The sequence below is a fragment of the Trematomus bernacchii genome, unplaced genomic scaffold (assembly GCF_902827165.1).
Source record: "Trematomus bernacchii unplaced genomic scaffold, fTreBer1.1, whole genome shotgun sequence".
Taxonomy (NCBI): domain Eukaryota; kingdom Metazoa; phylum Chordata; class Actinopteri; order Perciformes; family Nototheniidae; genus Trematomus; species Trematomus bernacchii.
This window is the reverse complement of record NW_022987593.1, coordinates 13,401,826-13,414,936: the sequence shown is the minus strand read 5'-3', so window position 1 is coordinate 13,414,936 and position 13,111 is coordinate 13,401,826. Positions and strand designations below refer to the sequence as shown.

The 13,111-nt window shown below is 40.0% G+C and overlaps 1 protein-coding gene across 1 annotated transcript; it reads left to right on the top strand.

Annotated features, from left to right (window-relative positions):
* Positions 1-3,700: 3,700 nt before the first annotated feature.
* LOC117481777 (E3 ubiquitin-protein ligase TRIM41-like) lies at positions 3,701-12,680 on the top strand. Its single transcript, XM_034129674.1, has 5 exons — positions 3,701-3,939; positions 8,162-9,321; positions 10,923-11,032; positions 12,213-12,304; positions 12,391-12,680. The coding sequence occupies exons 2-5, from the start codon at positions 8,164-8,166 to the stop codon at positions 12,528-12,530; spliced, it is 1,500 nt and encodes a 499-aa protein (XP_033985565.1). The 5' UTR covers positions 3,701-3,939; positions 8,162-8,163; the 3' UTR covers positions 12,531-12,680.
* Positions 12,681-13,111: the final 431 nt, after the last annotated feature.

Below are 13,111 nucleotides of genomic sequence, written 5' to 3'. Positions count from 1 at the left end.
CAGGTTCCATGCAATATTTGAACTGGTTAAGTGAAGAGCAGAAGCCACTTTTCAAATTGTACACAATCCTTTTCCCATGCCATTGCTGTCAACACCTATCCATGCTGAACGTTGCTAAGATATTATTGATTGGGGTGTGGCCAAAAGTGCAATATGCTTCAAAATGTAACTGACACTGTTTTTACACTGTGCCCATGGATTTTATTTTATTTCAAGATTTTTAATTACTTCGCTAAACTCCTTGAAAAGGTCCTCTTCCTTTTCTCCAAGGTACACGACAAGGCAGCGGATGGCTATAGTTCTCTGCGTACTTCAATTGTATTGTGCTATTTTTGAAAAAGGAAAAAAAGAGAAATTACCTAAATTAATATATTCTGAATGGGTGACTGCCAACAACTTGCATTTCAATGACAACTCTAAATAACGATCCTATACTCAAGAAGCATGTCCTTGATATATGGGCTCAGAACAGTCTCATAATACACACATGCACACAGAAGGATTCACACTTGTATTTCCGGATCCACACAAATGTGTTCCGTTTCATATACATGTAAATAAAATCCAAATACAGAAAAAGGTTTTACATATGTATTTTTGATCCTCACATATTTGTTTTCCGTTTAAAACCTCTGAACCTGCGAACACAACCCGCTTTCTGTGCATGGATCGCTGTGCATTCGTGTGTGGGTTTTTTGAGACTCCCCTGATGGTTACCCGATTCGTACTTGTAATTTGTTCTATCTATAGCCAATCAGATGTCTCCTTCATTCAAAGCCAATCACATGAGGGTATGATTTCTTGCGTTCATGATGTAGCACTTCATATACGCATTTTGCGCTGTCCGTAGCTGACCGGTCCATGGAGCCTTCAGGCGCTAATCTCAGGACCGAAGGACCGTAGCATAGTCGTCTTTATTTTTACGGTATTATTATTCAAAGATAAATAAGGAAGTGTGTGTTGTATGAGACGGCAGAGAGGTTTCAGCTCCAATTATTAAATCAAAGAGGCTTAATGTTTTCGATTATATTATTTCACTATAGCTATGTGGACGGTGTCAAGGTCCAATGTTGACTAAATTAATCAATAGCGGGTGTAACTAAAATACAAGATGTTTTTATTTATATATATATTATTATTAATAATAATAATAATAATAATAATAATAATATAAAATATTTTATTTGCGTGCACTACCTGTTCGGAGAGTGGCGCTGTACTGAGAGTGGCGATTTTATTTTGTAATTATATAATACTTGTAATAATGGTGCGTTCACACCGGACGCGATGCGAATAATCGCTCGAGTTTCTTGCCGGCTGTCAGCTGTTTACTCGCCTCATTCATCTGAGTCAGCTTCTCGAGCCGTATCTGGCCGTGCAACACATATACTGTATGCCGAAGCAGTGGCGGACTGGCCATCGAGACGTACCGAAGTGGGCCGGTCGGGCCGCTCCGATCTGCCCACCTCGGTACCGGCAGGGGTGGACTGACCATCTGAAGTTGCTTTGACAGGCAACAGAGGTCCACCGTTTCCCCGCAGCGAGGCTCCCCCCGTTGACAGTTCACTGTCTAGCACCCACGGGAAGTGGCGCTGTACCTTAATAATATATATAAAAGCTTGTGTTTGCGTGCATTTCTTGTTCGGAAAGTGGCAATGTACTGAGAGTGGAGGTGTCCTGAGATTAGCACCTGTAGGCAGGCTCCATGGACAGCGCAAAATGCGTACATGAAGCGCTACGTCATGAACGCAATAAATCATACCCTCGTGGGGGCGCGCTCATGTGATTGGCTTAGAATTGAGGAGACATCTGATTGGCTATAGATAGAACAAATTACAAGTACAAATCGGGTGACCGTCAGGGGAGTCTCAAAAAACCCACACACGAATGCACAGCGATCCATGCACAGAAAGCGGTTTGTGTTTGCAGGTGCAGCGGTTTTAAACGGAAAACAAATATGTGAGGATCAAAAATACATATGTAAAACTTTTTTCTGTATTTGGATTTTATTTACATGTATATGAAACGGAACACATTTGTGTGTGCATTGAAAAACACAAGTGTGGATCCGGAAATACAAGTGTGAATCCTTCTGTGTGCATGTGTGTATTATGAGACTGTTCTGAGCCCATATTGATCTGCTTCACCAAGTTTTTTTTTTAATAAAAAGTTATATCACAATAGTAACCAAAGTATTTTTACACTCACAGCAGCCTCTAGTACTTTGTACCCTCTCACAGAACTATTCACAGTTCAAAGGCTGCTAATTTTGGTCAAACAGCAATTTGCCTATACAGTGCTACTACAAGGCTATCTGTTTGAATGACAAAAGATGACACTCAGCTTAAAAATGTCCTTTGTATATATACAAAGGACATTTTTAAGCTGAGTGTCATCTTTTGTCGTAGTAGTCATAGTATTTCTATTTGTCTTAACTGTCGGAACTTGTCCAGGCATGTTAAGTGGGAGTGGACTTGAAATCCTTAACCCTTACCTCAAGGTGTAGAACAATTAAGTTATCACGCCAATTGCATTACTTACTACAACTTGAATTTAGTTTTAAAGGGCCCATGTCATGGCCATTTCCACTGATCATAATTCCATTGTTGAGGTATACTAGAATAGATTTATATTGTGCAATTTTCCAAACTCACATTGGTTTCTCATACAGCATCTCTGTAAACTACGTGTATTCACTGAATTTCACTCTCTGCCTTTAACGGCTCGTTGTAGCTCCAATAGCTCCAGCCCCCACCCTCCCTGTGAGCACAGTGTGCTCTGATTGGTCGGGACGTTGTGAATTGCGCTGAGCTCCGTGGAGGTGTTGTTTCCTTGTTAGCGATACACAGCCAAACTCATCCTGAGCACACACAAACTCACAGCCGGATTAAAAACAATAAGTGTGGCTTGATATTGAGTAAGAAAAAGGTTGATAAACGCTGTGAGAATGGGTCTGCAGAGAGAATTTCGCCGCGATCCCAACTGTCTGTTATCAGCCTGCAGCCAGGGAGGAGAAATCAGCTTGACATCATGCCGTACCCGGAACGAAATGGAAGAATCAAATGGACAATGACGTATCTCCAACGAGGCGTTTTGGGGAGGTATTTTCTGTGTTAGAGTTTTACTCGCTACAGGGTGTACTTTGAGGGTTTGTGACTCTGCATACCGTTTACATGCATAAAAACCTTCATAACACACAAGGGGACGGGTAATAACCGGAAAAGCATGACATGGGCCCTTTAAGTCAATTAACGCAGAAATCCGAGTTTAAATTACACACAATATTAAGTTGATGTAATTACCAACATTATTATGTCAACACAACTTATAAATTAATGTTTGCAACTTAAAATGTTTATCTAAATCAATTAATTCAAATGTGTATCTTGCAACCATGCATTTAATTAAGTGGTGGTAAAAGGTCCCGTGAATTACTTTTTAGAGTATAGAGAGAAGAGTTTGTGAAAGGCGTTTACAGACTGCACACAAGACTACTTCCTGGTATGATTGAGCAACAACTACAGAAAAAGGCAAACATAAGAATGAGACGAAACGGCTAAACATTGCAGGGAAAACAATGAGCTTGACTTTGCACTGATCTGAAGAACACTGTGGGTTTTTTCTGAATCTAAGATATATATTTTTTTGAGACAACCGTCCTAGTGGCTTTAAGAAAATATGTTAAAAGTATTTCTCAATGTTAAACCTATCTTGTGCCAGATGTCTGTAACTTTAATCCTGACTAACCCTGAAGGAGAAACACAGAGCTGCTCTAAGAGGAGGAGCAACACTGGAGGGAGGAGAGCTGTAACGTCACTTTCCATAAATGAAACTTATCGTTTGTCAGAGCTGCAGTGGAGACACGTCTCTGGATTTTCTGTCTGAAGGAAGATTAAACTGAGTTTGTCAGTTCTTTCTCAGCACTTTACTCAAATACTGGTGAGTACAGCTGATCATATTTACTGAGTTTAAACAACCAGGATTAACACAAAACGTACAGCTATAAACAAACAGGAAGTTACATCAGTTGAAGTAACTTTTCAGTTGAGTTAAAAATACCTACAAAGTTATTTTTAATTCAGTAATCATACTTTATTCGTTATACAGATTTGACTTTGAATTGAAATATGTGTGTAACAAAATATTTAAATCAGGCCCTAATATGGTTTTGGTGTTTTTCCTTTCCTGTAGTGTGTCATATAGGTGTGTGTGCATGTAAATGGTCTGCTAAGGTTAAAGTCCCTGTGTTCCCTCCAGAGGGAGTTTCTCTCCCACACTGTGTGGGCAACACATTCTCACTCCCAACCCGTACTATAGTGACGTTATGTCAGGATCCCTTGGCGTTACTATCAAATGCAGTGGAGTGCCCTATAGCGTCGATTTTCAACTACCAGGGAGTCCCATTAGCCGCTTTCACACAAAGTACTTTGCCGTACTTAGTGCCGGCACTTAGTGCCCCGGCATTTAGTACCCCAGGGCACTAATTACCAATCGCGTTCACACCGGAATAAGTTCCCTGAGGGAAGATTACTCAAATGAGCCGCTGATGTCACTTCGTCTTCTTCTGCTTTGGGTTTACTGGCAGGCCGCAAACCACTTCACGGCGTATACTGCCACCCGGAGTCCCCGGCCGGAAGTCCCCAGAGTTGGGGACTGGCTTCAGTAGAAGCAGCTGGGACTCCCAGCAGCTTCTACTGAAGCCTTCCGAGTAAATCGCCAGAACGCCGACACCTCCTCATCACTCCCATGTTTTTTTTTGTGTTGCCATAAGTTATTCTCTCTCCGTTGGTGCGCGGGGCTAATGCTAATGCTAATAATGCTAATGCCAGCAAATACAATGGCGGCTTCAAAAAACTTTTCAGAGTTTTACGGGGCGTGGTTTGCAATTCGCCCAGCCAATAGAAATTGGTACTTTTTTGGTACTTTTTTGGTATACCACCTCTCTAGCAGGCACTACAAATGGGGGTAAAAGTTCCCGGCACTAAGTACTCTTTTTGGTGTGAACGCGACATAAGGGGTACTAACGGAACTAAACGGGAAAAGTACGGGGGAAAAGTACGGGGTAAAAGTACTCCGGTGTGAACACGCCTATTGACTTGCATAGAGCTCCCTGAAAGTTGGTAATTGACGAGTCGGGATCGCGGAGAAATGCTCTCCGCAGACCCATTCTCACAGCATTTATCAACCTTTTTCTTACTCAATATCAAGCCACTGCCACACTTATTGTTTTTACTTCTTTATTGTAATTGTATAATGCCGGACTTTTGTTGCCATCAGTTAGGGGGAAAGTAGGGGCTCAGAAAACTGAAATCTGTATTGTTTCATCGTTTTTTCCTTCTAATTTTGTATTCTTTTCTAAACCACACACTGTTATTTACTCAACAATAAGACACAATTATACTTGTGTTTATTTATTTGTTTGATTGTATAATGTCGGACTTTTGGAGTCCGTCAGAAGGGTCGGAGCAGCTCATTCGAACACAGGAAGCTGTATTTTCAAAATAAGAGTTCATTTTAATATTATATTTGATAATATATTCTTTATTAACTAGACCACTGGGTCATGTTAAGACCATCTTTTCTGTCGGTTTGGTGTTATAAATATCAGAAGAATATATGTGTGGATAACAAAATACATCCATCATAAACTAAACTGGAAACAGCAGTATATTTGATTGTGTTAACACTGTAAACTTGACTTGAGTTTTTTAACCCGCACCGCCTAGTGGTTAAAGCACGTTATTGCGTTTTTGTGTTGAATATGTTATATTAGATGAAAACATAACAAATGAAGAGTACATACAAATTAGGGGGAAAGTAGAAGGTCAATGAAATATAGAATAGAAAATATCAAGAAGATACTGTAAGTGATCTCTACAATAAAACAGTTTAGTGCCGGATGTCCAAAGAAATTAATAGGAGGATGTGCAAAACAGACAAACTAATTAGGCTTTATTCATTATTATACATTAAAGAATACTTTTGGTTAAGGTCTTCTTTTAAATAAGAAAAAAGCATTGGGGGTATCAACAGATAAATATTAAGCCTGACAAAGTACTTAAAGGGGACCTATCATGCAAAATGCACTTTTGTACGTCTTTTATACATGAATATGTGTCCCCGGTGTTCCAGGGAACTCACCAAGTGTCAGAAAACACAACCCTCTCTATTTTCCTCCATACCCAAATCTCTAAAAAAGGGGCTGCAACGGATCTGATAAAAACTGATCCAGATTTGAACACTGTCCTGACGTCAGGACGGTGGCGCTACGGCTATTGGGCCAACTCCACCAATCAGGAGGAGACAGCCACGGCCATTGCCGTTCGAAAGCGCTGGAGACGCTGTAGTACATATGCCAGGCCTGTAGGTGGTGCTGTTCTCACAGAATCAGCCCTTGCAAAAACAGGGATAAAAAAGTGTAAACTGAGCGAAATGAGGCATGGCTAAAATGCATGATCTGTTTGGTATTTTGAAAAAAAAAAAGTATAAATATGCCTTATATAGGTATGGTCCTACACTATATTATTAAAATATAGCATGATAGGTCCACTTTAACGTTTAATATATTGCATAATTTGTTGGCTACTGCCATATTTGCAAAATGTGCCTCTGAACCTTGACAAGTGCATGTTTCAGGCTTATCAATTAACAACAGGAGGGGTCACAGACATAAGACCAGCTGTTAAATAAAGCTCTTCTGACCTTAGCTGTCATGTGGGTATATAGACTCGCTCAAATGCTGTTTTGGATAGTGTGCCGTGGCTGGGTTTCATTCCATTTCAAAGAGCTGTTTGACGCTCGGCGTAACCTTGGCGCACTGCCACTCCAACATCCAATCACAGAGCTTGAGGACTAATCACGGGGTTTGTGGGTTTGTCAAGCAAAGCGGAGAGAATACTTAATTCCGGGTGAAAAATTCTCTAAAGAAGCTACTATAAGCTGCTCCGACCCTCGGTCATGAGTCATGACAGACTCCAAAAGTCCGACATTATACAATCAAACATATAAATAAACACAAGGATAATTGTGTCTTATTGTTGAGTAATTAACAGTGTGTGGTGTAGAAAAGAATACAAAATTAGAAGGAAAGAAAAATTGAAACAATACAGATTTCAGTATTCTGACGTAACTGACGTAAAAACAATAAGTGTGGCTTGATATTGAGTAAGAAAAAGGTTGATAAACGCTGTGAGAATGGGTCTGCGGAGAGAATTTCTCCGCGATCCTAACTCGTTAATTACCAACGTTCAGGAAGCTCTATGCAAGTCAATGGTGTGGGGGGAAACTTCTGTGTAGCAATGCAGGAGGAGTCACCGACTCAAAAGGAGACACGGGGAGACCTGGAGCTTTGATGTCAAACACTGATGGGTTTATTATTTGGAGCTTCGGCCGGAGAATTCATAAAACAAGTCAAAGAGCCAGAGGTTCTGACTTCACGGTAGAGTTGCCACGTCAATTCTGAAGAACTCTACCCCAGAGACCCGTGTATTTAGCTAGTTCAGAGAGAATAATCAACATTGTGCATAACAAGATGGAATCATAACACCTCTATCAGCTGACGCCAACAGGCAGGAACAGGGAGACAAAACACTGAGAGCACAGCAGTCAAGGCTAGAGGTGCCTGTGCTCAGTCAGGACAGTATGAACTGATCAACTGGGTCAAAGTTATGGGCCTTGGAAAATATTTCCCCAACAAATGGGACTCCCTGATAGTTGAAAATCTACGCTATAGGGCACCCCACTGCATTTGATAGTTACGTCGCCAAGGGATCCTGACATAACGTCACTATAGGAGGAGTTGGGAGTGAGAATGTGTTGCTGTGGGCCACACACTACCCCCCTCCCCCTGCCTGTAACTCCTCCATTGGACTTATTTGTTTAATTCCTGAACATACAGTAGTGACATCACAATGTAAGACTCGCACCTCTATTGCCTCTATTACATCTCTAAGCGGTTGACCAATCACAACAGAGCCGGCCACCTAACCAATCAGAGCAGACTGGGCTCTGGTTTCAGACAGAGGGCAGTATGAGAAAAATAAAGAGCTTTTTGAACATTAAAGCATGTAAACATGTCAAAGTAGAGGCATAAAATACAATTATAAAACTATTATAAAATGTGCATAATATGTCTTCTTTAATAATACTTTGACTTTCTCAGACATGTCTTCTGTCAGCTGTCTGCTATCCGAAGAGCAGTTTCAGTGCTCCATCTGTCTGGATTTGTTCAGGGATCCAGTCAGCACACCATGTGGACACAACTTCTGCAAAACCTGCATCACTGAACACTGGAAAATTAATTACAGATGTCCCTTGTGTAATGAGGGTTTTAAAAAAATACCTTTGTTGAGGGTTAACACTTTGTTATCTGAGATGGTTGGGGAGTTCAGACAGTCGGCTCAACAGAAAGCCAACCGCAAACAGTCACAGCAACAATCGTTCACACCAGTAAATGTTTCCTGTGACTTTTGCACTGGAACCAAACTGAAGGCCCTGAAGTCCTGCCTGGTGTGTCTGGCCTCCTACTGTGAGACTCACCTGGAGCCTCATTTCAATGTGTCAGGTCTGAAAAGACATCAGCTGATCGACCCTGTGGAGAACCTGGAAGACAGGATGTGTCCGAAGCACGATAAACCTCTGGAGCTGTTCTGTAAGACCGACCAGACATTTGTCTGTCTGCACTGTTCTGCTTTAGACCACAAGATGCATGAGTTTGTTCCTCTGAAATATGAATGTGAAGACAAGAAAGTTGAGCTGGTGAAGACAGAAGCTAAAATTCAGGAGATGATCCAGAAGAGACGAGTAAAGATTGAGGCGATCAGACACTCAGTAAAGTGTAGTACAGAAAATGCGCACATGGAGCTATCAGAAGGTGTTCAGGTCTTCACTTCTCTGATCAAGTTTCTTGAGAGAGGCCTGAATGAGCTCTACAAAACAATAGGAGAGAAGATGACAACAACACAGAAACAGGCTGAAGGCCTCATCAAAGAGCTGGAACAGGAAATATCTGATCTGAAGAAGAGAAACACTGACGTGGGGCAGGTCACACGCTCAGAAGACCACCTCCATGTTCTCCGAAGCTTCCCGTTACTGAAAGCTGTTCCACCCACAAAGGACTGGACAAAGATCAACGTCCATGTATCTTCATATGAGAAAACTGTGGAGGGGGCCTTGATCCAGCTGGAGGAGACCCTTAATAAAGAGATGAAGAAGCTGCTCGGTGAGGCTGAGCTGAAGAGGGTCCAGAAGTACGCAGTGGATGTGACTCTTGATCCTTATACAGCACACCCTGAACTCATCCTGTCTCCTAATAGGAAACAAGTGAGTCTTGGTAATGTAATGAAGAATCTCCCAGACAACCCAGAGAGATTTTCTCATTATAATTTTGTTTTGGGAGGGCAGAGTTTCTCTTCAGGCAGATTTTACTCCGAGGTTCATGTTCAAGGGAGGCCTACATGGAATATAGGAGTGGCAGAGAGTCGATCAACAGGAAGGGAGAGTTCACTGGACTGTTTAAAAAATAGCAACATTTCCTTTCAAAAAAAGTGTGATTTCTAGTTTGAATTATCCAAACAAACAACCTTGTAAAAGAAAAAGTCTCGTCTTCATCCAGAAGAGATTGTACCTATTTATATTCTGGGCATCTCGTTTTAAATATTTTACCTCACTTATTATTGACCTTTGTCTCTATGGAGGTAAAAAAATAAAGGCCCATTTCTTTAGTCTTAATATTTGGAGAAAATAATACAGGATTTTTACAACAAACCTTGTTTATGAGCCTAATTTTAACAATATCTCAGCTCAAAGTCCAGCAGGAGTCTACCACTAAGCTTAAACCCAACCACATTTTTTTACCGGTTCAAAAGTTAATAGTGCTGTGTCACTCCTGTCTCAAAATCTTAGGGAATTTAAATCAGTTTGATTTTGTGGAATAATTAGGATTCTTGCTCTTACTTAAATTGTACATTGGTATGGCATCACAGGAAAAACAGTTTTACTTATTGCATCAGTCAATAAAAAAAAAATCTCACATTTAATATAGAGAGGCGAAGTCCCGCCCTTCTACTTCCACCCCATGGGACCTTATTTCGGAAAAATTATGTATTGAAGTCAATGGGGAGAGAAAGATTATCTTTCGATCCCGTTTTGAATTGTGCCACGAATTACACATATGATGTTTGTCAGTCTTAAAAAATATTTTCCAAAAAAAATTACAGTTTGTCGTAAAACTGTTCAAATATAAGACTATGAAAAATACGCAACTAGAAAGACTACAAATCCCAGAGTCGCGTAAGTGATGTCATTAACGTTACACATTACACTCGTGTCGAAACCTCCCCTTGTGTGTATGTACAGCTCTCAACATGCCCAGACTTGAAGTGATTTTTCCGCCTCATTCTGAAAGAAAGAAGTGCAACGTGCCAACGTGACGGCCATAAAAATGTGTTACTTCACAGTTTTACGACACATTTTTATTTTTTTGACTTGCAAAATTATCTTTTAAATTGACAAACATCATATGTGTAATTCGTGGCACAATTAAAACGGAATCGAAAGATAATCTTTCTCTCGCCATAAGGTCCCATGGAGGTCCACCAGAAGGGGAGGGACTTCGCCTCTCTATTCAGTGGTGTTCTCAGGGGATGTTATACGGTTACTAATGGTCTTTCTCCTCAATGTCTTTGTCTGTAACAATGTGTGTTTCCTTCTAAAATAATAATTATGTTGCTCGGGTATGAAGAGAAATTGAAACAGAAAGGAGTGACATCTGGTGGTGATCATTTATAAAGGTTGCTGTTTACATGATGCTTGGATAATAACTGTGTGTGTGTGTGTGTGTGTGTGTGTGTGTGTGTGTGTGTGTGTGTGTGTGTGTGTGTGTGTGTGTGTGTGTGTGTGTGTGTGTGTGTGTGTGTGTGTAGCCGCCTCCTGCAGAAGGTTTCTATGACCTTCGCCTGAAGCAGAGGAAGAAGGAGCTGCAGTCAAAGATTGACGACATCGCTAAAGAGCTGCAAAAGGCGCAGGACCAATGGTGACAACATCACTATCATCCACTGCATGTTGTTTACTGTGATCAGATGATATTGTTTGGGGCAGCATAGTTTGTTGATGAATCACAATTCATTAGTTTTAATTTGCCCTTATTTTGTTTGAGTTTTTCATCTTTAAGCAAACATTTAAATACTTTCTTTAGTGGTCACCTCAGTTAGTTAGTTTGAAGCTTTTGGATTTACTTTAAAGGGGGGGGGGGGGCTATTAGGTCTTTGGGGGTTGTCTCTTTCCTTTAGTGTGTTATAGTTTTTTTTTGCATGTAAATGGTCTGCAAAGGCTGAAATACAGAAAACAGTGATGTATTTTGTGGACAAAAGTGTGCTCCTAATTTGGAAACACCCTTTCCTCTTCCCCTGTATGACAAAGCCAGGTCCATAAACAAATGGTTTTCCCAGTTTGGTGTGGGAGAACTTAACTGGTCCACGTAAAGCCTTGACCTCCAACATATTTGGTATTCATTATAATTGCGAACCAGGCCTTGTCGCCCATCATCAGTACCTCACCTCACTTCTATCATAGAGCTGTACAAAGTCTCCCTTCAGCAAGTCTCCTAGCTTTAAAAAATGCATCCCTCCTGTTTTTTCATAATGTATGCTACACAGGAGAGAAACTTTTTTAATGAGTGTTCACATTTCCAAAATAATAACACTTTTCTTCCGCATTTTGCCCTCAGTGAGGATCTGAAGAAAATGTTACTCTAACACGTTCTAATAACATGTTCTAATAACTGATGTTCTTAAAACACAATCAAAATATGCATGCAGGACAAGTTCTTCCCTTAGAGGCTGCTATCGCTACAGTGGCTAAACTAATATTTGCCATTCAAACTGCATTGAAAACATACATCTCACTTCATTCATTTGCATTTTGAATTGAGAATGATAACTCTTACCATTTTATATAAATAACATAGAGCACTGGTAATGACCCTGCTGTTCCCCCATGTTTCCAATCGTTATGCTAAGCTAAGCTAGCCCAGCTGCTGGATGTAGCTTTATATTTACTTAACAGATATTGGAGAGCGGTATCAGTCTTTTCATCTAACTCTAAGCAGGAAAGCAAATCAAATAATTTCTCAAGATATTGAAAACAATTTTTTAATGTCAATGTTTAGATATACCGAATACAATTCCTTGATTTTTGTTCTTGGACATTTCCAGGGGTGCAGCAGCTCAACAGCCTCAGAATATCTTAGAGTTTGATGACGTAGAAACTCCTGATGGCCAGTGCACAGCTCTGTACACTTTTCAAGGTAAGTGGTCATATTCATCCACTTCACTCGCTCATAAATGGATTTCATCTCAGGCTTTTAAACATGTCTTCATTGTGTGTGTGCAGACAACAGCGAAGGCACCACTTCCCTTACCGAGGATGAGCTGAGGAGTACAATGGAGGAGGAGATAGTATACGGATGGAAGCGAGTACAGTGTAAACAAGATCGTAAAAAAAAGGCAGCGGCTGCCAAACAAAAACCATAGAATTAAAGTAAAATACTTTAACTGAAATAAAGTGCAAAAGCAATTAATAAACAGGAATTGTCTTTAAAGATTTTACAGGAAAAAACTGTAATGTTACAGATGTTTCCTCTCTTTTCAAAATCCATTGTCTTAAAATGTTACATTCAAATACCTTAAATAAAGTTCTGATGAGAAAAACTGTTTTTTTTACATTTTTTTTTTTTTTGATTTGTATGATCAAACACTAAAATAAATACAGAATCTAAAGTTCTACAGGGAGAATACTATTATTTTACAACTTTTCTCTAACATTTTCCAATCAAACACATTCAATAAAATGACAGCACAAAATGTTCTGTAGGAAACAATTACTCTGAAAACTTAAAATATACAAATATTTGTAGAATTATAGTACACCTAATGAATACAGCATTTCATATTTAAACATCATACTTATAAACAGTAGAAACAGAAAGTAAGTTTATTTTTTTAAGATTACTTTGAAACATTCTCAACTGAAAATAACAGAAATTACAAAATGGCGACATATGTTCATGTTGTCAATTTGAAGGAGCAGTGTGCAGGATTTAGTGTGTCTAACA